This window comes from Staurois parvus, unplaced genomic scaffold, assembly GCF_062004578.1.
Source record: "Staurois parvus isolate SC_StPar_1 unplaced genomic scaffold, SC_StPar_1.0 ptg001253l, whole genome shotgun sequence".
NCBI classification, from domain to species: Eukaryota; Metazoa; Chordata; class Amphibia; order Anura; family Ranidae; genus Staurois; species Staurois parvus.
In genome coordinates, this window is record NW_028319049.1 from 646,076 (window position 1) to 669,780 (window position 23,705).

Below are 23,705 nucleotides of genomic sequence, written 5' to 3' on the forward strand. Positions count from 1 at the left end.
GCCACTAGAGGCCGCGCGCTACGCTTCAAGAAAATGGCCGCCCAGACCCCGCCCCTTCCAGAAGGCCCTGCTTAAATCTCGTCTCCAGAATCTGTCCCGGCTCCGCCCCTCTGAGCGCAACAGCATGGCTGCAGTTGGGAAGGTATGTACTGAGAACTGATTGGTGGGTACGGCAGGCGGGGAGTCACGTGTCGTGCTGGGATCGGTAACCATTAGCAACTAGATGGAAGGCGACTTGTGCCTGGATATGGCTCCGAATTATCATCTCTGTCCTTTCCGCTCCAACCAGAGACACTGCCCTCCAGTTATGGAGCTTTCTGTCATACATGGTTCTATGGCAGCAAACCTGCCGCAAATATAAAGTAGCAATAATAATGGGAAACCACAGGAAGGTCCGCGGGGGCGGGGCTAGGGTCTGCAAGGGACATGTATTTTGAATAAATGCAGTAAGGTGCCGTTTGTACTACCTCAGCAGGTTGGGAGCCCTGCCTATTGGGGAGAACCCCCACTACTCAGGGGCCCAACTACACCCCCTGTTCCAGGAGCCCCTCACATCCTAGTGATAGGCAGAGTGCCATTTTCAGGGACAGACCCCCTTTTCACAAATTTGGTTGGTACCACGACCGGGAAGTACAGACTGGTTGGTACGGGCAGCACCGACACACACAGTGCGGACACGACTTCGGCATTATTTGCCCCTCGGAGGCGGTACGTAGGACATCATTGGATCAGCATTTCCAGCTCACTGACCTCTGTCCTTCATTATAAAGACTGGACATGGACCAGTAACCCATAGCAACAAGGCCACACCTACTGAGACCAGATCACCGAAATATACTGATTGGTTGCTGCCCCTTTAAATACTACTTATGTATGTAGAGCAGGGCAGAAGAATCTAATTGGTTGCTGTGAGCCACATACAGTTCAGCTTTTATTTCTGGATGGAACTCGTGTGTTTGTGGAGGAGGAGGGGGAGGGGCTGCACTTTGTACTTTATAATCAGAGCCACATGGAGGGCGGATCTGAGGACTCTGCTGATTGGCCAGAGCTCAGAGTCTTCTTCTAGAAACATGGCAGCCACAGACAAGGTGAGTGCTGGCGTATGTGCAGAGGCTGTGGTTGGTGCTGTATAGGCAGTGCTGACCTGTGTGCAGAGGCTGTGTTTGGTGCTGTATAGGCAGTGCTGACCTGTGTGCAGAGGCTGTGGTTGGCACTGTATAGGCAGTGCTGACCTGTGTGCACAGGCTGTGGTTGGTGCTGTATAGGCAGTGCTGACCTGTGTGCAGAGGCTGTGGTTGGTGCTGTACAGGGAGTGCTGACCTGCGTGGTAGGGATCTGTGTGCAAAGGCTGCGGTTGGTGCTGCGTGGTAGGGACCTGCGTGCAAAGGCTGCGGTTGGTGCTGCGTGGTAGCGACCTGCGCGCAAAGGCTGCGGTTGGTGCTGCGTGGTAGGGACCTGCGCGCAAAAGGTGCGGTTGGTGCTGCGTGGTAGGGACCTGCGCGCAAAGGCTGCGGTTGGTGCTGCGTGGTAGGGACCTGCGCGCAAAGGCTGCGGTTGGTGCTGCGTGGTAGGGACCTGCGCGCAAAGGCTGCGGTTGGTGCTGCGTGGTAGGGACCTGCGCGCAAAGGCTGCGGTTGGTGCTGCGTGGTAGGGACCTGCGCGCAAAGGCTGCGGTTGGTGCTGCGTGGTAGGGACCTGCGCGCAAAGGCTGCGGTTGGTGCAGCGTGGTAGGGACCTGCGCGCAAAGGCTGCGGTTGGTGCTGCGTGGTAGGGACCTGCGCGCAAAAGGTGCGGTTGGTGCTGCGTGGTAGGGACCTGCGCGCAAAAGGTGCGGTTGGTGCTGCGTGGTAGGGACCTGCGCGCAAAAGGTGCGGTTGGTGCTGCGTGGTAGGGACCTGCGTGCAAAAGGTGCGGTTGGTGCTGCGTGGTAGGGACCTGCGTGCAGATGTTGCGGTTGGAGCTTTACAGGATAGGGGCAGAGGTGCTGGCCTGTGTGCATAGCCTGCGGTTGGAGCTTTACGGGAAAGGGGCGGAGGTGCTCTCCTGTGCACAGAGGCTGGGTTCACCTAGCTGACACTACTCTTCTCTTTCCAGCCTCTTCTGTTCGGATATTTCCGCAGCTCCTGCACATGGAGAGTTCGTATCGGTGAGTTCCGTCGGTGGGAAGTCATGGTGGTCACAGATGTACATGAGGACCCTCCTAGATGGCCCAGGTGAGGCTCCACGGGGGCGGCCATTGCTGCGCCGGTGGAAGTGAATGACAGGAGCCTCAGCTGGGCCAGGTAACCAGAACCTGACAGGTTCTCTTTCTCAGATGTCTGTCACATATCTCCCCCCCCCCCCCCCCCCCCCCCCCGCGGGGTGACACTTTATCACATAAAGACTGGAATTTGAGCAGAAGATCCTCCAGATGATCCAATCCCTGTACTGCTCCCTCCAGCTGTCCAAGTGCAGAACTCACTGGTGTCATCTGATGACACAATCCAGCTGGGATTGTATGTAGAAAATTATAGAGCTGGGATCATCCAATCCCGTAAAGAGGAACATGATACAGAGCTGGGATCGTCCGATCCCGTAAAGAGGAACATGATACAGAGCTGGGATCGTCCAATCCCGTAAAGAGGAACATGATACAGAGCTGGGACCATCCAATCCCGTAAAGAGGAACATTATATAGAGCTGGGATCGTCCAATCCAGTAAAGAGGAACATTATATAGAGCTGGGAACGTCCAATCCCATAAAGAGGAACATGATACAGAGCTGGGACCGTCCAATCCCGTAAAAGGAAACATTATTTAGAGCTGGGATCATCCAATCCCGTAAAGAGGAACATTATATAGACCTGGGACTGTCCAATCCCATAAATTGGAACATTTTATAGAGCTGAGATCATCCAATCCCGTAAAGAGGAACATTATATAGAGTTAGGACCATCCAATCCCGTAAAGAGGAACATTATATAGAGCTGGGATCGTCCAATCCCGTAAAAAGGAACATTATCTAGCTTTAGGACCATCCAATCAGAACAGGGTGAAGCTTATAGATAGCTGGAATTATCCAACCAGTACAGGGGTAACATGATATAGAGCTGGGATTGTACAAACAGATCACCTGACCTACAGATTGTACCCCATGATTGCAGTAAGGAACGATAGTTTAGTTGTCCCGCCCCCAGGGACCCATCCAGGCCCCGCACACACCTTCTACCAATCTGTCTCTGTGTTTACAGCTCTGGCCCTGAAAGGCATTGAGTACGATCAGCATCCTGTCAACCTTATCAAAGATGGCGGCCAACAGGTAGGTCTCCTGTATGTGTAGAATGAAGGGGAGGGAGGCACCATTCAGCATTTCCACGTGGAGAAAAGACAGACGTTTTCTTTGATTATTGGAGAATGCTGGGAATTGTAGTTCAACAGATTTAATGATCATTCTCTCCCCCTTCTCTCTCCACGAGCTGGCTGATGAATACAAACGGGTGAACCCCATGCTGCAAGTTCCAGCGCTGAGGATCGATGGCGTCACCTTGAGCCAATCGGTGAGTAGGAGATCCCCAGACTGCCAAAGGATTCCTGGCTGACAGGCAGAGGATCCAACCAGTGATAGAGTGGAGTAAAGGATCTATGGCAGAGAATGCAAGCTGTCTGGTGAGGCAGATCTGATACATAGAAGGGCTACTGAGAGAAACCTCAGAATGAATAAATCCAACCCGGCTCAGCGGTTCTAGACTTTTTCCTGCATCAGGACTGACAACTCATGGAGAGTTCCTCTCCCCTGCAATCACTGTCACTTGTGAAACCTATGAATGGGTGAACTATATGCACATATAAAATAATATGGAATCCCAGAGAAACCGACAAATCAGTTACATGCCAGATCACGACAACCATGCCAGCGATTGGACTTGCGATCGGACTGATGCGCTGGTGTCGGAAATCATACCCCTGACACAGGCGCTAGAACCAGCTGATCCAAGTTATCTCTGGCCACTTCAAAACGCAGAACCTCTCCTCCCCTCCCAGCAGGATAGAGCAGGGGTAGGCGACCTCTAAGAGGTGCAGATCCACCTGGACAACATGGAAGAGATGAAAGATCCCCGGGGGGGGGGAGCGCCCTTAACTATCAAGCCCCCTATAAAGCAAAGGCTTGAAGACCACAGCGTATCACGGTGATGTCCTTTGCCCCCTTTCACATCACCCCCCCCCCCCAATAATGTCCTTTGCCCGCCACAGTAGTGTTCTCTTCGCCCTACATTCACATCACCCCTCATGGTAGTGTCCTCTGCCTCCCTTCTCATCAACCCCCCCCCCATCTCAGTGTCCTCTCCCCCCCCATCTCACCTCCCCCCCACAGTAGTAACCTCAGTCACATCATCCCCCCCAATAGTGTCCTTTGCCCTCCACAGTAGTGTTCTCTTCTCCCTACTTTCACATCACCCCTCACGGTAGTGTCTTCTGCCTCCCTTCTCATCAACACCCCCCCCCCCCCCCATAGTAGTGTCCTCTGCCCCCCCATCTCACCTCCCCCCCCACAGTAGTGTGCTCTGTGCCCCCCCCATCCCACCACAGTATTGACCTGCCACACCCCCCCCCCCCCCCAATAATGTCCTTTGCCCTCCACAGTAATGTTCTCTTCTCCCTACTTTTCACATCACCCCTCATGGTAGTGTCCTCTGCCCCCCCTCTATATCACCTCCTGCCCACAGTAGTGACCTCAGTCACCCCCCCCCCGTCCCCGTCCCACCACAGTAGTGACCTCAGTCACGTCAAACCCCCCCCATAGTAGTGTCCTCTGCCCCCCCCACAGTAGTGTGCTCTGTGCCCCCCCCCCATCCCACCACAGTATTGACCTGTATTGACCCCCAATAATGTCCATCCCACCACAGTAGTGACCTCAGTCACGTCAAACCCCCCCCGCACGCACACACACCCCCTTCACTGTTCCTACCTATTCAGGTGTGCAGCATAGCTCAGGACAGAGGACAGGAGCTACCAGGGTTAACTTTTCACATTAACAAGCTGGTGATGGGTTGCTAGGTCTGCCCTGTGTCCTAGCAACCAACCACTTAACTAGGGCAGCTCCCGGTCCTCTCCCCCGTCCTGAGCTGTGCTGCCTCCAACTCTCTGCCGTGAAAGTGGTGGAGTTGGGAAGGGAGGAGAAGCGGCACCTAGCACAGGTCGGCAAAGCAGGGACATGGTCACCCTCCACCCCTCACCTGCGGTTGAAAGGAAGATCACGATCAAGAGGTTTCTGACCCCCAGGTTAGAGGATGCCCCCAGAAATTATTAGCTGAAGGGTTAGCGCCTAGACCAGCCTCTCAGCCAAGGTTCTTCCAGAGATTATTAGGGGTGCCTTGAGCAATTTCTATCTTCTAAATAAGTACCCATTAGCAGCCACGATCTTTTCTGCTGCCGGGGGAACTCTTCCCAATGTCCACAAATGTACAGGGCGTTCTCCATAGGTGGTCATCATGCTGATGTATAGTGAGCTGCAGATATCGGGTATTATTATTACTAGAAGATATTTCAAGGGTTCCTCCCTGTTATTTAGGCTGAGAGGCTGGTCTAGACCACAATCATACCCCAATAAAGTAGGCAGCATGACAAGAGAATTTTAGTATTCGGCTGGAAACGTGCTCTGAACACGGATGTTAAAGAACTTTCCGAGTTCGCTTCCCACCAACCGGATAAACCAACCCGCCCAACCGGTAACGTTTATTTCTGTCATTTCTCCTTTCCAGCTAGATTTGGGTTGAGTCCCTCTACTGGTGGAGAGAGGTATTGCAATCTATGATACCCGGTTTCCCCAAAAATAAGACCTACCCCAAAAATAAGACCTAGCACTATTTTTGGGAATTGATAAAGTATAAGACCTAGTTGTGATTTGTTTTTTTGACCCGGATGCTGTTCCGCCACCTCCGGCACTGGCCCCATGCACACCAATATCTACTGTCTCTTATAAACACAGAAGAGCGGTTTTTGTATTTGCAAGCGACAGTCCCTCTTGTAAGTAACAGCACCATCCGCTCCCACAGAACCCCCCTACCTCTGTACTTACTGTGGGACAGGGAAGGAACAGATATCTGCGGGCACAGTATGCAGTGTGTTTAGGGGCGGGGCATCTCGTCCTGCAGCCTAAGGCATGGAAGCCAATGCCCCAGGGGTGATCGGCAGCCAGTGGGGAAGAGGCGGAGCGGTGAACGCGCTTGGGGCACTGTGTGGGAAGATAGGACCCAAAACGGGAGTTACTATAGAGAGGGGCGTTTTGCTAAGCTAGCTAACCAGGGCAGTGGAGGGGGGATGTGCAAAAGTGAGCTGCAGTCAGGTGTTTCAGAGGTAAATCGACAGGTGAGTTGCAGACAGGGTGGATAGGTGAGTTGCAGACTGGGTGCATAGGTGAGCTTGGGGGGCGGGGGTTGTGGAGGTGCAGAGGTGAGCTAAGTTGCAAGCCGCCTCTGCACCCCCTCAGTCATACACAGCTTGCCTCTGCACCCCCCAGCCATGGCTCATCTCTGCACCCTGTCTGACACTCACCTGTCAATTCACCTCTGCAACACCTGACTGCAACCAGCTCTCTCTATAGTAACCCTCATCCACTACTGCCTGCAGCTCATCTCTGCACCTCCTGTCCACACCAAAAAAAATAAGACCTACCCCAAAAATAAGACCTAGTGTTGTGGGTTTTTTTTTTTTTTTTTTTGAGCACAACAAAATAAGACCGCGTCTTATTTTCAGGGAAACACTGAAGCTATCTCAACTGTTTTTATCTGCTCAAAATAAGCTCTTCCCTCATTTATCCTCCACCAAACAAGGTCCTCACCCTGGCTAGCTACTCACTGCAGACCTGTGGAATATCAGTGTGTGTGTGCTATTCTACAGGTGTTACCTGTCTCCAGACCTGGGGACTTGGGGTTCTTCTGACAATCAGCCAGCATGCCCGGTTGACTTCTGATTACACACAGTAGACAGCAATACCCCCATTATCAACTGGCCTCCCTTGTCCCTGGACCCCTGTGTATGACACTCAAACAAAAAGTCCAAAGGGTACTTGGAGGTCCTTGCAGACATGGGGGAGGCCTCAGCCCTGCTCGACAGAGCTGCAGAAGGCTCCAGTAAAGGATGACCCTAAAATATAGGGGTCCAGGTTCTAGATCACAATCAAAGCTTCCTTCTGAGTAGAAATGCCCCTAATACCACAAAAGGAGTATGGGCTGAGGCCACCTGTGGTAGATGGAATGTCCACTGAGCCTCTTTGGGAAGACATGTTGTGCCACACTGCGGAGAAAAAAAAAAATAGGCCCGATGTGAGGCAAGTACTTGGTAGATGGTGCTGATGAGGGTTTGGGGTGGCCAGGGATGACCAGGTCACTGTTATCGGGCAGTGAAAATGGACTGGAGGCCTTGTGGTGTTGCAGGAGCAGCAGTGGGATGGAAAGGCACCCAACAGTGCAAATGGCGAGCTAGTTCCCAATCCTTCATCTAGACCAGTCTTACTAAGTGAGTCTTTAGAGACTTTGCCATGGCTGTGGACCAGGAAATCACCCTGCAGCTAACTTAACACAATGCATTCAGATCTGGAATATACCACATCACTACAGCCCTGCAATGTCTAGCCCTGTGGGATCAGGGTATAGCCTCCAAAGCCAGTGCTGAGCATATGTCAGTCCACAATGGTTACTATGTAGAGGTCAAATAACTATGTTGGATTCTTGACTGAAGTCACAGAGAAAAAAAAAAAACCACAAAGATAGAAGGCTAGCAAAACATTTTTCATCAGAGCTAAAGAAAAGGCATCCACCCATCTTCCTAGGACACTAGCAGAAAACATGGGCATGCTGGGTTGAGGAGGAGTTTGATGGGGACTAGCCGCCAGTATCCAAACCCCCTGTAGACAGCAGTATAACGCACCGCTTTCTCAATTCCTCTGTGACAATGGCAAAAATAAAAATTATTATTCACCCCACTAGCTTGCAATCATCGAATACCTGGAGGAGACCCGACCCAGTCCAGCCCTGCTTCCACGAGACCCCGTTCAGAGAGCGCGGTGCCGGATAATCAGTGACCATATAACATCTGGGATCCAGCCGCTGCAGGTACAGTAGGTACCAGATGTGAGAACTGCATCAGAGCCCTCCAAAGCAGGACGACTCAGTCTTTTTTGTTCCCTCAGAACCTGGCTGTCCTGAAGAGAGTGGGAGAAGGGAGCCAAGAATGGGCGCAGCATTTCATCAGACGCGGCTTCCAAGGTGAGAAACTGTGGACGCCGTACTGTAGATTAGACCACACCTCAGGACATATGGAGGGTCTGTAAAATAGGGGGGCGCTTTAGTCCCATGGAGGGGACACTCACTCAATGCCACTTGTCTACTTACAGCTCTGGAGCAGCTCCTGCAGGAAACAGCCGGACGGTACTGCGTGGGAGATGAGGTACAGGGGCGGGGCAGAGGGACGGACAGTTATCAGTTTAACTACTTCCCATCCGGCCCTCCGGACAGTGGAACACCAATCGTTGTACGGGACGACCTCTGTGTGATCACATGAAGAGTAGTAAGCAATGATGTCACTTCTGACATCATTGCTTACTACTTGTGAAATCTGTGAATTATCATAGAGGTCACATGGTACAAGGCTATTCACAACAGCTTTGTACCATGTGACAAGCTGTGACCAATCACAGCTCACACAGTATTTCCCAATGGCTGCAAGAATGCAGCCAGAGAGAAGGAGAAAGGATTGCTTTTATAGCCTTTATGGGTGTAAAAGCAATCAGTGTTGAAAAAAAAAATCTTCATCACCCTCACAAGTAGTACAGTGTCACTATGGTGACACTGTACTGCTAGGGTGACAGTATGTAAAAAACAAAATCTAAAAATTTAAAAATGTTTTTAAAAAATTATCATTTTTAGTTACACACTAATTTGGGTTATATATATATATTTTTTTTTACTAAAAAGATAACTGAATACATTTTGGACAAGATTTATAAAGATAGATTATTTATTTGCAAAATTTATAAGAAAAACACTTTTCAAAATTTTTGGACTTTCATTTATATAGCAAAAAAAATAAAAATCCCAGTGGTGAATAAATACCACCAAAATAAAATTTTATCTGTCTCAAAATAAATGCTAAAATAATATGGGTACAGTGTTGCATGACTGCGCAATTGTCAAAATGTGACAGCGCTGAAAGCTGAAAATTGGCCTGGACAGGAAGGGGGTAAAAGTGTCCGGGCTTGAAGTGGTTAAGGCCTTGTTGAGACATCAGTTTTTCTGCAGGCGGTCTGTAAGGGCACAACAAAATCAATTGTTCTCTATGGGCCCTGTTTACACCACAACACTAGTATCACGTGCAGATTTTTTTACTGCGCAGGAATCTGCAAGATATATAAAACTCATTGAATGATGTATGAAAACTGGTGTCTCTGCAAGTGAAATCTGCGTATCAGTTTTCATGCAAATATGGTGTGAACAAGTTCCTTTCAGTACTAGTTCTTGTTTTCCCAATTGTTAAATCCCTAATTCAAGACAAACTGAAGGCTGTTCATCTGGAGCCCAGCCCTAACAAGCTGTCATCTTCCTGCAGGTGACAATGGCTGATCTATGTCTGGTCCCGCAGGTGGCCAATGCAGACAGGTGAGCACCACATACACCTGGCAATACCGACCATATACACACCTAGCTGTACCAATCACATACATGCTATCCATCTGACTGTACTGATTATATACGGTATACACCTGGCTGGCTGTACCAACCACAATCAACATAGAATGGTCTCTGTGAAACAAAACCCTTCCACATCAATTCCTTCCCCCACACCTTGGGTCTTCTAGTGCCAGTCACTCTGTACAATCCCCCTCATCCAGGGAGAGCTGAGAACCTGCACCCCCAACTCTGTACATCTGGGTAGCACCCAGAAATTTACAATAGACTAATGCCCAGCTGTTTCTGGGTTCTCTCTCTCTCTCTCTCTCTCTCTGTGGCAGGACAATAACTAACGTATATGCTTACACAATTTCTTTTTTGCTACAGGTTTAAGGTGGATATGTCACCATATCCTACAATTTCCAGAATTAACCAATCGCTGATGGAGCTGGAGACCTTTCAGGTCAGCCACCCATCCCGGCAGCCCGATACCCCTCCAGAGCTCAAAGCCTAACAGTTCTAGGAGGAGAGGACCCCTTCTTGACAATCCTCCAGAGCTCCCACCCTTCTCAGCACCCAACTGCAATTAAGGGGCCTCAGAATATCTTAAAGGAGACTTAATGTGACCAAAAGATACCACTTCAGCCTTACACTGTGACCTCTGTACTATATTCAATAAACAGAATGGACAACAGCATGGTTTCATGTGTATATGTATATATACCAGGTTATGTAGGACACTATACTACAGAGAGAACAATGCCACAACATCACTGCATTCTTTTTATATATGGACTGGGCAGCACACAACAGGACAATAATTACCCTTACCCCATGACAGGACAACATTTACCCCTTACCTGGGACAGGACAACAGAATAAATACCCTCTATCCCGGGACAGGGCGACACAATACCCTCTATCCCAGGGCGACACAATACCCTCTATCCCGGGGCGACAGGGCGACACAATACCCTCTATCCCGGGGCGACACAATACCCTCTATCCCGGGGCGACAGGGCGACACAATACCCTCTATCCCGGGGCTACAGGGCGACACAATACCCTCTATCCCAGGGCGACACAATACCCTCTATCCCGGGGCGACAGGGCGACACAATACCCTCTATCCCAGGGCGACACAATACCCTCTATCCCGGGGCGACAGGGCGACACAATACCCTCTTATCCCAGGATGACAGGACAACACAATAAATACCCCCTCTCTAGCACAAAACATTACAACAAATACCTCCTAAGCCGGGAAAGGACAACACATACTGACAGTTTCTGCACAGGGATTCTGTGCAGAATCCCTGATCAATAAAGACACAGTACCCCATGACAGCAGGCAGTTACAGCATTATAATAAATACACAAAAGTCTTCAGGCACTAAGATCCAGCTGAAACTTGGGGGTGTCACTGTAAAAGTTGCCGCAGCCGTCAGATCCACCTATAATGAGAACCCTGCACAGGCTCCGTCCTCCACGCTTTTCTTTGTCAGAGTCTGTCAGGTGGGAGGAAGTTAGGTTCAGTATGGAGTGGCCTGCACGGGGAAGCTGGGTGCTCATCCCAAACTTGATGGAGCTCCAAGACATATTATCTGAAAGAACAGCAATGGTGTTACCCCAAAATAGAACAACTTGCAAACTAAATATGTCCCTCTGAGTCCAGATCCTGCTCCTCCACATCTACCCACCATCCAGGGAGAGCTTAGACCCCCACAACTTCCTCCCTTTTCACCTCTATCCACCATCGGGGGGGGGGGGGGTGGGTAGACAGAGCCTGCTCCCACCTTCAGGTTTGACATTAGATTTCATCCTTCCACCCCTGCTTCACTCCCTGTTCTGGTGACATTTCATATAGTGGGGACAGGAACTCTCCCCATACATGGATACTGCTATGAAAAATTACTTTAAAATTTTTTTATTTAAAAAAAAAACCTTATTTACAATTAAAAGCCATGAGACCTTCCCTGACCCATCAGAGGTGACATTACATTGAATGAACTCACCCAGGTTAAAGATAAAGGCATCTTTCAGGGCTCCAGATGCAGAGCAGCCTCCGTGGACCAAGAGCTTGTAATCCATCACCTGCATTGCAGCATGGAAACTGTAGAGAAGATGTAGGGGTGACACTAACCAAATACAGCACACAGAAGCAGGGACAGAGAAGGAAAACATCCCAGACCATTCTAACAGACATCGTTCATTATGTGCTCTGTGAAGTCTACAGTTATTAGTGGATAGAGTGCACACAACACTGGGGGTTGCCATCTCACCAGCGTGGAGGTGGCCTCTCCGCCGAGGATGGAAAGAACACAGTTGTAAACTCCATGTAACCTACAGAACAATGCATTGTGGGTAGAGTGCAACCTGCAGGGCCAACAGATAAAGTGTGCGCAGGATGTGGACTCACCCAGATCCAAGATGTACAAATCGTTCAGGTAGATAGGAGTCGGAGCGCGTCTGCCACCAAATATCATCAGACGATTCCCGAGGAGTGTTGCACTGTGACTGCCATAGAGAGACAAGAAGTGAGAACAGAGAACTGGCTAAAGAACTAAAAGTCTCAGCAGGGCCACAACCTGGAAAATATGTAGACAGAATGTGGATTATATATACAATATTCTGCAAAAAGACTTATGCAGGTGTAAAAAATGCTGTAAATTAAAAATGATTTCAGAAATAGAAGTGTTCTTAGTTTATCTTTATCAATTAACAAAATGGAAAATTAATGAACAGAAGAGAAATCCAAATCAAATCAGTATTTGGGGTGACCACCCTTTGCCTTCAAAACAGCATCAATTCTAGGAAGACTTGCAAATGGTTTTTGAAGGAACCTGGCTGGTAGGTTGTTCCAAACATCTAGAGATGGAGAACTAACCACAGATCTCCTGTGGATGTAGGCTGCCTCACATCCTTCTGTCTCTTCATGTAATCCCAGAAAGACTCCATGATGTCGAGATCAGGGCTCTGTGGGGGCCAAACTATCACTTCCAGGACTCCTTGTTATTCTTTACATTGAAGATAGTTCTTAATGACATTGGCTGTATGATTGGGGGTCATTGTCCTGTTGCAGAATAAATTTGGGGCCAATCATCCTCCTCCCTGATGGTATGGCATGATGGATAAGTACCTGCCTGTATTTCTCAGCATTGAGGACACCATTGATCCTGACCAAATCTCCAACTCCATTTGTAGAAATGCAGGTAGCCCGTGGATTTTAAACAATGCTCAATTCTCACTAAGGAGCTCCAAGTGTGCCAAGAAAATATCCCCCACACCATAACACCAACCTGAACCGTTGATACAAGGCAGGATGGATCCATGCTTTCATGTTGTTTATGCCAAATTCTGACCCTACCATCTGAATGTCGCAGCTGAAATCCAGACTCATCAGACCAGTAACGTTTTGTCCAATCTTGGTGAGCCTGTGCGAATTGTAGCCTCCGTTTCTTCCCCATGTGATTCGCTTATTAGCAATTTGTGTTACCAAGCAATTGAACACGTGGTACCTAATAAAGAAGCTGGTGGGTGAAGGTCCCTCTCCCTATATCTATATATTAAATATATAAAATATATAAAAAATATACATACATACATATATAAAAAATATACATATATATATATATATATACATATATATATATATATATATATATACATATATATATATATATATATATATATATATATATATATATATATATATATATATATATATATATATATATATATATAAATAAAATATACAAAATATACATACATACACACACACACCACATTACATACACACACACCTCACCCGTATCTTGGTACCGGGCGTGACCCCTCCACAATGGGCTGGTACCAGATCTTGTATTCTGGGTTGAAGATATAAAGTGCATTGGTGCAGCTCCCAGAATCGGATCCTGCCTGGGGACACAGACCTCCGAAAACATACAACTCCCGCTGGTAGATGGTGGCACTGTGATAGCTGAGTGTTGGCACCTTCCCCACTGCCTGGGAAAGACAAAAGACACAAACCCAAAACAAGGACAATAAATATGGACTTTGGACAATGGATTTCATATAGTTTGCGCTCAATCACGATACTTACAATAAGCAGTGTCCATTTCCACTCCACGGTATCCAGCACATAGACATTGCTGAACCAGCGACCCTCCCACATGCCGCCGTACACATACATCTTCTTGGTCTCGGGGTCAAAGGTGGCAGAATGGCCCCGGGAGCACTGAGGGGAAGTGCCAAGGCAGTTATCCATCTGGAACCAGAAGTCGTTGTCTGAAAGGCAAAGACAGAATCGGAAAAACGGTTCTTCACCAGTCCATGCTCTTCATTGGCCCACAGAAATATGAAAAATCATAAAAATACATTCTATGCTTTTACCGATTTCCAGTTTCCACAGCGAGTCCTGGCACAGCTTCTCATTGGCTCCTTCCCCACCAATCAGAATGGCTGTTTCTGGGTCACATAGGCAGATGCTATGACACCACCTTGCTGAGGGGCACACTGAGGGCACAAAACATTCATTATACAGGATTCACCAGAAATCACAATCATTCAAAATGTTGAAAGATGGGCAGAAAGTGGTAGGTGAGGTGGGTTATGATCACAGAGATAAGTAGGATGTGGTAAGTGCTAATTGCAGAGATAAGCAAAAAGTGGTAAGCTGGTGATGATCACAGACGGGCAGAATGTGGTAGTTGGGCAATGATTACTGAGGTCAACAGGAGATGGTGGGTGCGCAATGATCGCAAAGATGGATAGAAGATGGGTGATGATCACAGAGATAAGCAGAATGTGGTAGGTGGATGATGATCACGGCAATGGGCAGTATATAGTAGGTGGGTGACTGTAGAGAAGGACAGGATGTGGTAGGTGGGTGATGATTTCAGTGATGGACAGGGCGTGACAGGTGCATGATAATCGCAGCGATTGGTAGTACATGGTAGGTGGGTGATGATCGCAGAGATTGGTAGTACATGGTAGGCAGGTGATGATTGCAGTGATTGGTAGTAAATGTTAGGTGGGTGATGATCGCAGTGATTGGTAGTACATAGCAGGTGGGTGATGATCGCAGTGATTGGTAGTACATGGCAGGGGAGTGATGATCGCAGTGATTGGTAGTGCATGGTAGGTGGGTGATGATCGCAGTGATTGGTATTACATGGTAGGTGGGTGATGATCGCAGAGATGGATAGTGCATGGTAGGTGGGTGATGATCGCAGAGATGGATAGTGCATGGTAAGTGGGTGATGATCACAGTGATTGGTAGTAAATGTTAGGTGGGTGATGATCGCAGTGATTGGTAGTACATAGCAGGTGGGTGATGATCGTAGTGATTGGTAGTACATGGCAGGGGAGTGATGATCGCAGTGATTGGTAGTACATGGTAGGTGGGTGATGATCGCAGAGATGGATAGTGCATGGTAAGTGGGTGATGATCACAGTGATTGGTAGTACATAGTAGGTGGGTGATGATCACAGTGATTGGTAGTACATGGTAGGTGGGTGATGATCGCAGCGATTGGTAGTACATAGTAGGTGAGTGATGATCGCAGTGAATGGTAGTACATGACAGGGGAGCGATGATCGCAGAGATGGATAGTGCATGGTAGGTGGGTGATGATCACAGTGATTGGTAGTACATGGTAAGTGGGTGATGATCGCAGAGATGGGTAGTGCATGGTAGGTGGGTGATGATTACAGAGATAAGCAGGACTTTGCATTTGGGTGATGATCACACAGATGGGCAGAATGTGGCGGGTAGGTGAGGTATGGGACACCATCTCCATCTAGAGCTGTGACGATCACTTACCTGTCCCGGTGGCTCCATCCTCACAACCTTTACTCCCAAATCGCAGTCTTCTGGGGTTCCTGGGCCGAGCAACCATTCTTCTAGATGGTTCCTGCCCACTCATCACTCCCTCCTGAATGGTGGGAGGTAGGATGAGGGCCTTCTTTAAAGGTGGAGAATCTTTCAGTATAGCACTGGAGACTGGCAGGGTGACCTCAGACACATGAACTTTCTCCTGCAAGAAAAATGTAAAAATCCTGAGGGGTCAGTGGATTCCTAGCTCATTCTGTAAAGCATAGAGCAGCCTGTAGCAACTTGAACCAACCAATCAGAATTTACTTCTTACAGGTTAGACCCCTCGAAAAAATTCAGTCTAACTAGTTGCTATGGGCTCCAGCAAGGCGCATGTGATTGGTGCTCTTTATGAAGACGACATGGTGCCGCCACACAGGAACAGTTGCTTATACCTCAGTGTTTGCTTCCAGGTGCCTTACAGGGGCAATCGTGCTCTCCGACAACAAGGGGCTGGTGGGGGGTCCGGTGCTGAGTCTCCTCCTGGCCGGAGTGCTGCTACTGAAGCCTGAACCTTTCATCGTCTGCACCGGAAATGAAGACAAGTGAGGAGGCTGAAGGGGACAGGGGAGAAGGACAGGAGGCGGGTGCAGATAATAGGTGAGGATAGGAGACAGGAACAGAGGATAGGTGAGGAGGGCAGGAGCAGAGGAGAGGTGAGGAGGGCAAGAGACAGGAGCAGAGGAGAGGCGAGGAAGATAGGAGACAGGAGCAGAGGAGAGGCGAGGAGGAAGGTAGCAAAGGAGAGGCAAAGAGGACAGGAGCAGAGGAGAGGCGAGGAGACAGGAGCAGAGGAGAGGAGAGGCGAAGAGGAGGACAAGAGGAGAGGAGGACAAGAGCAGAGCAGAGGAAGAGAGGAGGACAAGAGGAGAGGACAGGAGCAGAGGAGAGGTGAGGTGGACAGGAGCAGAAGAGAGGTGAGGTGGACAGGAGCAGAAGAGAGGTGAGGTGGACAGGAGCAGAAGAGAGGTGAGGTGGACAGGAGCAGAAGAGAGGTGAGGTGGACAGGAGCAGAAGAGAGGTGAGGTGGACAGGAGCAGAAGAGAGGTGAGGTGGACAGGAGCAGAAGAGAGGTGAGGTGGACAGGAGCAGAAGAGAGGTGAGGTGGACAGGAGCAGAAGAGAGGTGAGGTGGACAGGAGCAGAAGAGAGGTGAGGTGGACAGGAGCAGAAGAGAGGTGAGGTGGACAGGAGCAGAAGAGAGGTGAGGTGGACAGGAGCAGAAGAGAGGTGAGGTGGACAGGAGCAAAAGAGAGGTGAGGTGGACAGGAGCAGAAGAGAGGTGAGGTGGACAGGAGCAGAAGAGAGGTGAGGTGGACAGGAGCAGAAGAGAGGTGAGGTGGACAGGAGCAGAAGAGAGGTGAGGTGGACAGGAGCAGAAGAGAGGTGAGGTGGACAGGAGCAGAAGAGAGGTGAGGTGGACAGGAGCAGAAGAGAGGTGAGGTGGACAGAAGCAGAAGAGAGGTGAGGAGGACAGGAGCAGAAGAGAGGTGAGGAGGACAGGAGCAGAAGAGAGGTGAGGAGGACAGGAGCAGAAGAGAGGTGAGGAGGACAGGAGCAGAAGAGAGGTGAGGAGGACAGGAGCAGAAGAGAGGTGAGGAGGACAGGAGCAGAAGAGAGGTGAGGAGGACAGGAGCAGAAGAGAGGTGAGGAGGACAGGAGCAGAAGAGAGGTGAGGTGGACAGGAGCAGAAGAGAGGTGAGGTGGACAGGAGCAGAAGAAAGGTGAGGAAGACAGGAGACGAGGAAAGGTGAGGAGGAGAGAAGGCAAGCACAAAGGACAAGTGAGCAGAGAAGGGGGCAGGAGGAGACAGGCGCAGGGGTAAGATGAGGGAGAAGACCGGCACAGCGAACAAGTGATGAGGATAGTAGATAATACAGGTGAGGAGACAAGCGATGGAGACATGGAGGGGAGGAGACAGGCGCAGGGGACAAGCAAGGAGGGGAGGACACAGGCAAAGCAAACAGATGAGAACAGGTGGATATAGGGGTACAGAGAACAGGTATGGAGGGCAGGTGATGGGCACAGAGGATTTTAGCCAACATTCCATACCTTTCCAGTTACGGTCAGGGTCAGTTTGGCCGGGATTCCCTGAGCCGCCAATTTCACGCAGTCCATGACAATCTCCAGGTTCCAGTCTCCCTCCCACACCAGAGACCTGCAAGAAGAGTCATTGGATTACATCACCAGAGACGGCAGATTGCAGAACAGACAGTTCATGTTGCACCGAGGGTGGTCCAAGGAGATGCCAGGGATATGCCTGATCTGGGCACTTCTAGAGACGTGAAGGGGGGGGGGGGGATAAGGTCAGCCATAATTGTTTCTGATTTTTGCCACATACAGAAGAGAAATCTTTGCAACCATTAGCATTTTTTTCTTTGCTGCTAAAAGCCCCGCCCATCTATGGGCACCTATGGCCAGTATCCCAGGGCATACAGATCACATGACGCATAAAATGGTGCAATGGGCCCTGTGCAGTGCCAGACATTTCTGCTTGGGGTTCTCAGAAATCTGGTAGCATCCTCAGATTCCTATCTGCCACCAACACAGTGCCAGCTCTCCTCCCATTCCTAGACTGTCTACCTCCAGAATGCCCCCATACCCAATCATCTCACTGCCAATCCCCACCCTTCTCAGAAGATCCGCCAATCCCCACCCTTCCCAAAAGATCTGCCAATCCCCACCCTTCTCAAAAGATCTGCCAATCCCCACCCTTCTCAAAAGATCCGCCAATCCCCACCCTTCCCAAAAGATCCGCCAATCCCCACCCTTCCCAGATGATGCGCCAATCTCCACCCGTCTCAGAAGATCCGCCAATCCCCACCCTTCCCAGAAGACCCGCCAATCCCCACCCTTCCCAGAAGACCCGCCAATCTCCTCCCGTCTCAGAAGATCTGCCAATCCCCACCCTTCCCAGATGACGCGCCAATCCCCACCCTTCCCAGACGACGCGCCAATCCCCACCCTTCCCAGACGACGCGCCAATCCCCACCCTTCCCAGACGACGCGCCAATCCCCACCCTTCCCAGACGACGCGCCAATCCCCACCCTTCCCAGACGACGCGCCAATCCCCACCCTTCCCAGACGACGCGCCAATCCCCACCCTTCCCAGACGACGCGCCAATCCCCACCTTTCCCAGACGACGCGCCAATCCCCACCCTTCCCAGAAGATCCGCCAATTCCCACCCTTCCCAGAAGATCCGCCAATTCCCACCCTTCCCAGACGATCTGCCAATCTCCACCCTTCCCAGAGGATTCGCCAATCCCCACTCTTCCGAGAAGATCCGCCAATCCCCACCCTTCCCAGAAGATCCGCCAATCCCCACCCTTCCCAGAAGATCCGCCAATCCCCACCCTTCCCAGAAGATCCGCCAATCTCCACCCGTCTCAGAAGATCTGCCAATCCCCACCCTCCGCTCAGCACCAAGAATATCAGCCAGAACACCCACTTTTCAAAGGATCAGACATCCCCTCCTCCCCAGAGGATCATCTGCCCCCCCTTACCTGCATTGTGCAGAGAGCGTCCCGATGTGCTGTGGTTGGGCAGAACCGGCACACAGCTGGGCGCACACGCGGGTGTCACTGGTATAGGAGCTCCAGTCCCCGAGGCTGAAGATGACCAGCTGTTTAGGGAGGGGGAGGGGCAGCGGCAGCCGGAACGTCATCCGCCCCCCTTTACTGTGGGGACAAAAAGAGGGGGTGCTTTCTCAGTACACAGCAGTGGACTCCTAAACATGACCTAAAGGGGCTTCTCCCCCATTTATCTCCCCCTTCTACAGCTTTATGACCCCCTGAGCCTCTTCTGTATGTCTGTATTATCTGAGGGGGCAGCGTTACAGCTTGGTGTAAAGAGGCACCGCCCTAGAGGTGCCATTCCGATGGCTGAGGAATATAGAGGACTGGCAGGATAAACATGAAGGGTAAGGAGCCCTACAGAAAACTACCCCCCCCCCCCATCTCCACCTCTAGGGACTCCATTCCCTCCCCTCAAGGGCATGCAAAGAACTACCCCCCTTCCCAGGGGCCCCAGAGAAAACTATCCTCCATCCCAGAGGTTCTAAAGGGAACTATCCCCCCCCACCTCCCAAGGTTCTACCAGATTCCTACACAAAATAGAGAAAACTACCTCCTCCTATCCAGAGGCCCCACAGAGAACGACCCCACCCCAGGAGTCTCACAAGAATTGACCCCAGGAGGCCCTACATGGAACACCCCCCCCCCCCCCCCCAGGGCCCTACAGAGGATTATCACCCCCAGGGACATACACTGAATTACCCATCCCAGCCGCCCCACAGAACCAGTCCAACCTCCTCCCCAGGGGTCCTAGAGGAAACAATCCTGTACTACCGTATTACAGAGAATTAACCATCCCCCAGTTTTTACTCCCTTCCCTCAGGGTCCTACAGAGAATCCCCATCCCTATGGAGAAGTACCCCCCCCTCCCCTGAGAGGCATAGAGTAAACTACCTCCTCCCATCCCAAGGACCCCACAGAGAACTACCCCCACTCCAGGGGTCCTCTAAAAAACTACCCCATGGGACCCTATAGGATACTATCAGGAACCTCCCCCCAGGGGCCTACAGGGAACTATCGTCCCGAGGGGCATACAGAGAACTACCCCCATCGCAGGGCCCCATAGAAAACGCTCTTTCACCCCTGAGTTCCTAAAGGTTCTATTCCTTCCCCTCAGGGAACTACCAGGGTCCCACAAAAAAAAACTACCACCCCCAAGAGCATACAGAGAACTGCCCCCCATCCCAGGGACAGAAATCCAACCTCCACCCTAGGGGTCCTAGAGGGCACTGTCCCCTCCTAGGGTCTTTGAGAGAATTATCACCCCTCCCCCTGAGTTTATATTCCCTCCCCTCAGAGAATCCCCCCTCCCCTGGGTCCTATGGAGGACTACTACCCCCATAGAGAAAACTACCTCCTCCCACCATCCCAAGGACCCCAGAAAGAATTACCCCAACGTCAGGGGTCCCATAAAAAAACTACCTCGGGACCTTACAGAGAACTATCACCTCAGGGTCACACAGAGAACTACCCCCCATCACAATCTAATCTCCCAACACATGGGTTTCTCATGGAACTACCCTCTGGGGTCCTACAGAGAACAATCACCCCAGGGGCCCATAGAAAACACTCCTGCACTCCAGAGATTCTATAGGGAACCAACACCCCCAGGGTCCTTCAGAGAATCACCCCCTTCCCCCTGGGTCCAATGAACAACTACAGCCCCCCTTAATGGGATGGAGGCATAGAGGAAACTTTCCTCCTCCCATCCCAGGGGCCCCACAGAGAACTACCCCCACCCTAGGGGACCCACAAACTACCCTAGAAGGCCCTACAGGGAACTATCAGGAACCCCCCACCCCCGGGGCCCTACAGAGAACAATCACCCCCAGGGGCATACATAGAATTACCCCCCATCCAAGGGGCCCCACAGAAAAGTAACTTCTACCCCAGGAGTCCCAGAGGGAATTATCCAACCCCCCACCCCAAGGGTTTCCTTAGGGAACTACCCCCTACAGAGAACAACTTCCCACCCCAGGGGCCCCATAAAAAAGTACCCCCAGGGGCCCTACCGGGAACTATTAGGGTCTACCCCCCTAGGGTCCTATAGAGAACTATCCCCCTTCCCAGGGGACCTACAAAAACAACTATCCCAAGGGAACCAGCCACCAGGGCCCCACCTGACCAGCTGCCGCGGAGCCTCCTGTAGAGCCCAGACAGCATAGAACTCCACCCGACCCATCCTCCACCCGCCTAGGGGCGCCAGAGACACGAGAGCAGGGCCCGAGCCTCCCTGCAGCCTATAATGGCACCGGCCGTCGGGAACTGACGTCACGAAGAAGCCAGGCTTCCGGCCATTGAATTCATTTCATAAAATTACTTCCGGTGTGCGGGGAATGTCCTCCCCTCGGGGTCATCTCCCATCAGACGGCCCCCGAGGAGACTGTGAGCCGCAGTAAAGTGAAAAGCTGCAAAGAGGAGATTACTATGGGAGGTGTCACTGCTTGGTGAGGTCATTGGCCGGGATGAGGGTGGAAGGTGACCCTTTCCAGGCTTCTCTGGTTGCATACTGGAGTAAGGAAAGATGACAGGAGAGGGGGAGTGGTCATGGACGGCTCCACCTACAATGGGAATATTATGGGTCACGCTTTTTTTGTATCCGAGGGTCAGAGGTCACAATGTGGGCTGACTCCCAGCTCCTGAGTGCGCCTAGCAGAATGAGCTCATAGAGTGCCACCACTGGCTGTACAGTCACATGATCACTCCCAGTCATCTCTCCGCCCTCAGCGCGCTCCATGCTTTCTGCGCTCATTTTCCTCTCGGTGAGCTCTCTGCGCTCTCGCTGGGATATTATTTTCCTCTCGGTGAGCTCTCTGCTCTCTCGCTGGGATATTATTTTCCTCTCGGTGATCTCTCTGCACTCTCGCTGGGATATTATTTTCCTCTCGGTGATCTCTCTGCGCTCTCGCTGGGATATTATTTTCCTCTCAGTGAGCTCTCTGCGCTCTCGCCGGGATATTATTTTCCTCTCGGTGATCTCTCTGCACTCTCGCTGGGATATTATTTTCCTCTCAGTGAGCTCTCTGCTCTCTCGCTGGGATATTATTTTCCTCTCGGTGATCTCTCTGCGCTCTCGCTGGGATATTATTTTCCTCTCGGTGAGCTCTCTGCTCTCTCGCTGGGATATTATTTTCCTCTCGGTGATCTCTCTGCACTCTCGCTGGGATATTATTTTCCTCTCGGTGATCTCTCTGCGCTCTCGCTGGGATATTATTTTCCTCTCAGTGAGCTCTCTCTGCTCTCGCCGGGATATTATTTTCCTCTCGGTGATCTCTCTGCACTCTTGCTGGGATATTATTTTCCTCTCAGTGAGCTCTCTGCGCTCTCGCTGGGATATTATTTTCCTTTCGGTGATCTCTCTGCTCTCCGCGCTCTCGCTGGGATATTATTTTCCTCTCGGTGATCTACCTGCTCTCAGCGCTCTCGCTGGGATATTATTTTCCTTTCGGTGATCTCTCTGCTCTCTCGCTGGGATATTATTTTCCTCTCGGTGATCTCTCTGCTCTCTCGCTGGGATATTATTTTCCTCTCGGTGATCTCTCTGCTCTCTCGCTGGGATATTATTTTCCTCTCGGTGATCTCTCTGCGCTCTCGCTGGGATATTATTTTCCTTTCGGTGATCTCTCTGCTCTCGCCGGGATATTATTTTCCTCTCAGTGAGCTCTCTGCGCTCTCGCTGGGATATTATTTTCCTTTCGGTGATCTCTCTGCTCTCCGCGCTCTCGCTGGGATATTATTTTCCTCTCGGTGATCTACCTGCTCTCAGCGCTCTCGCTGGGATATTATTTTCCTTTCGGTGATCTCTCTGCTCTCGCTGGGATATTATTTTCCTTTCGGTGATCTCTCTGCTCTCGCTGGGATATTATTTTCCTCTCGGTGATCTCTCTGCGCTCTCGCCGGGATATTATTTTCCTCTCAGTGAGCTCTCTGTGCTCTCGCTGGGATATTATTTTCCTCCCGGTGATCTCTCTGCTCTCTCACTGGGATATTATTTTCCTCCCGGTGATCTCTCTGCTCTCTCGCTGGGATATTATTTTCCTCTCGGTGAGCTCTCTGCTCTCTCGCTGGGATTTTATTTTCCTCTCGGTGATCTCTCCGCGCTCTCACTGGGATATTATTTTCCTCTCAGCGCTCTCTATGCTATTTGTGTCCTCTCTGTGAATGTTTTGTTCTCGGTGATCTCTCTGCACTCGGTGCTTTCTGTGCTCGCAATGATCTCTCTGCACTCTGTATGGCCCTTAGAGCCCTCTGATGTGGCCCTTGACCTCAAACCAGGGAAGCGCATGCCTGGGGCCCGTATTTGGGCTTGTTGACCCGCCATCTCAGAACATCAGGGTGCATCGAGCCGGTGTCGGCAGTGGAGGAAGTAAGACGGCTGTGAAGAGAGCAGGAGCCACATAAGCCGAAGCTTCCTGTGTAGCGCCCAGGCAGAGTGATACCAAGTGCACGTCGTCTGGGACCTTTCTAGCAACCTTTTAGAGCAATGCCAGCAGAAGCTGGAAGAGGTAAAAAAAAAAGCTCAGTGTATTCACCACTTCCCTTCCAGGCTCATGCACATAAAGGGCCAGATAGGAGCAGCGCTGATGCGGGTGGACATTTCTAAACACCCCCC

General features: G+C 50.7%; 2 protein-coding genes across 5 annotated transcripts; one reads left to right on the forward strand and one right to left on the reverse strand.

The window, feature by feature from the left end:
• The first annotated feature begins 50 nt into the window (after window positions 1-50).
• Window positions 51-10,338, forward strand: GSTZ1 (glutathione S-transferase zeta 1). Of its 4 annotated transcripts, none has more exons than XM_089660590.1 (9): window positions 51-142; window positions 2,095-2,146; window positions 3,231-3,298; window positions 3,456-3,536; window positions 7,965-8,090; window positions 8,168-8,243; window positions 8,372-8,424; window positions 9,583-9,632; window positions 10,032-10,338. In XM_089660590.1, the coding sequence occupies exons 1-9, from the start codon at window positions 125-127 to the stop codon at window positions 10,156-10,158; spliced, it is 651 nt and encodes a 216-aa protein (XP_089516716.1). In that variant the 5' UTR covers window positions 51-124; the 3' UTR covers window positions 10,159-10,338. The 4 variants fall into 4 exon arrangements, with proteins under 4 accessions (XP_089516716.1, XP_089516718.1, XP_089516715.1 ...); XM_089660589.1 differs by lacking the exon at window positions 51-142 and adding an exon at window positions 997-1,088; XM_089660592.1 differs by lacking the exon at window positions 2,095-2,146 and having other exon boundaries at window positions 121-142.
• LOC149437824 (uncharacterized) lies at window positions 10,117-21,521 on the reverse strand. Its single transcript, XM_089660597.1, has 12 exons — window positions 21,214-21,521; window positions 19,025-19,198; window positions 17,571-17,676; window positions 15,915-16,043; window positions 15,469-15,682; window positions 14,037-14,159; window positions 13,747-13,931; window positions 13,453-13,649; window positions 12,034-12,161; window positions 11,927-11,987; window positions 11,660-11,757; window positions 10,117-11,248 (listed from the first exon to the last, which is right to left on the reverse strand). The coding sequence occupies exons 1-12, from the start codon at window positions 21,273-21,275 to the stop codon at window positions 11,031-11,033; spliced, it is 1,695 nt and encodes a 564-aa protein (XP_089516723.1). The 5' UTR covers window positions 21,276-21,521; the 3' UTR covers window positions 10,117-11,030.
• Between the last annotated feature and the right edge of the window lie 2,184 nt (window positions 21,522-23,705).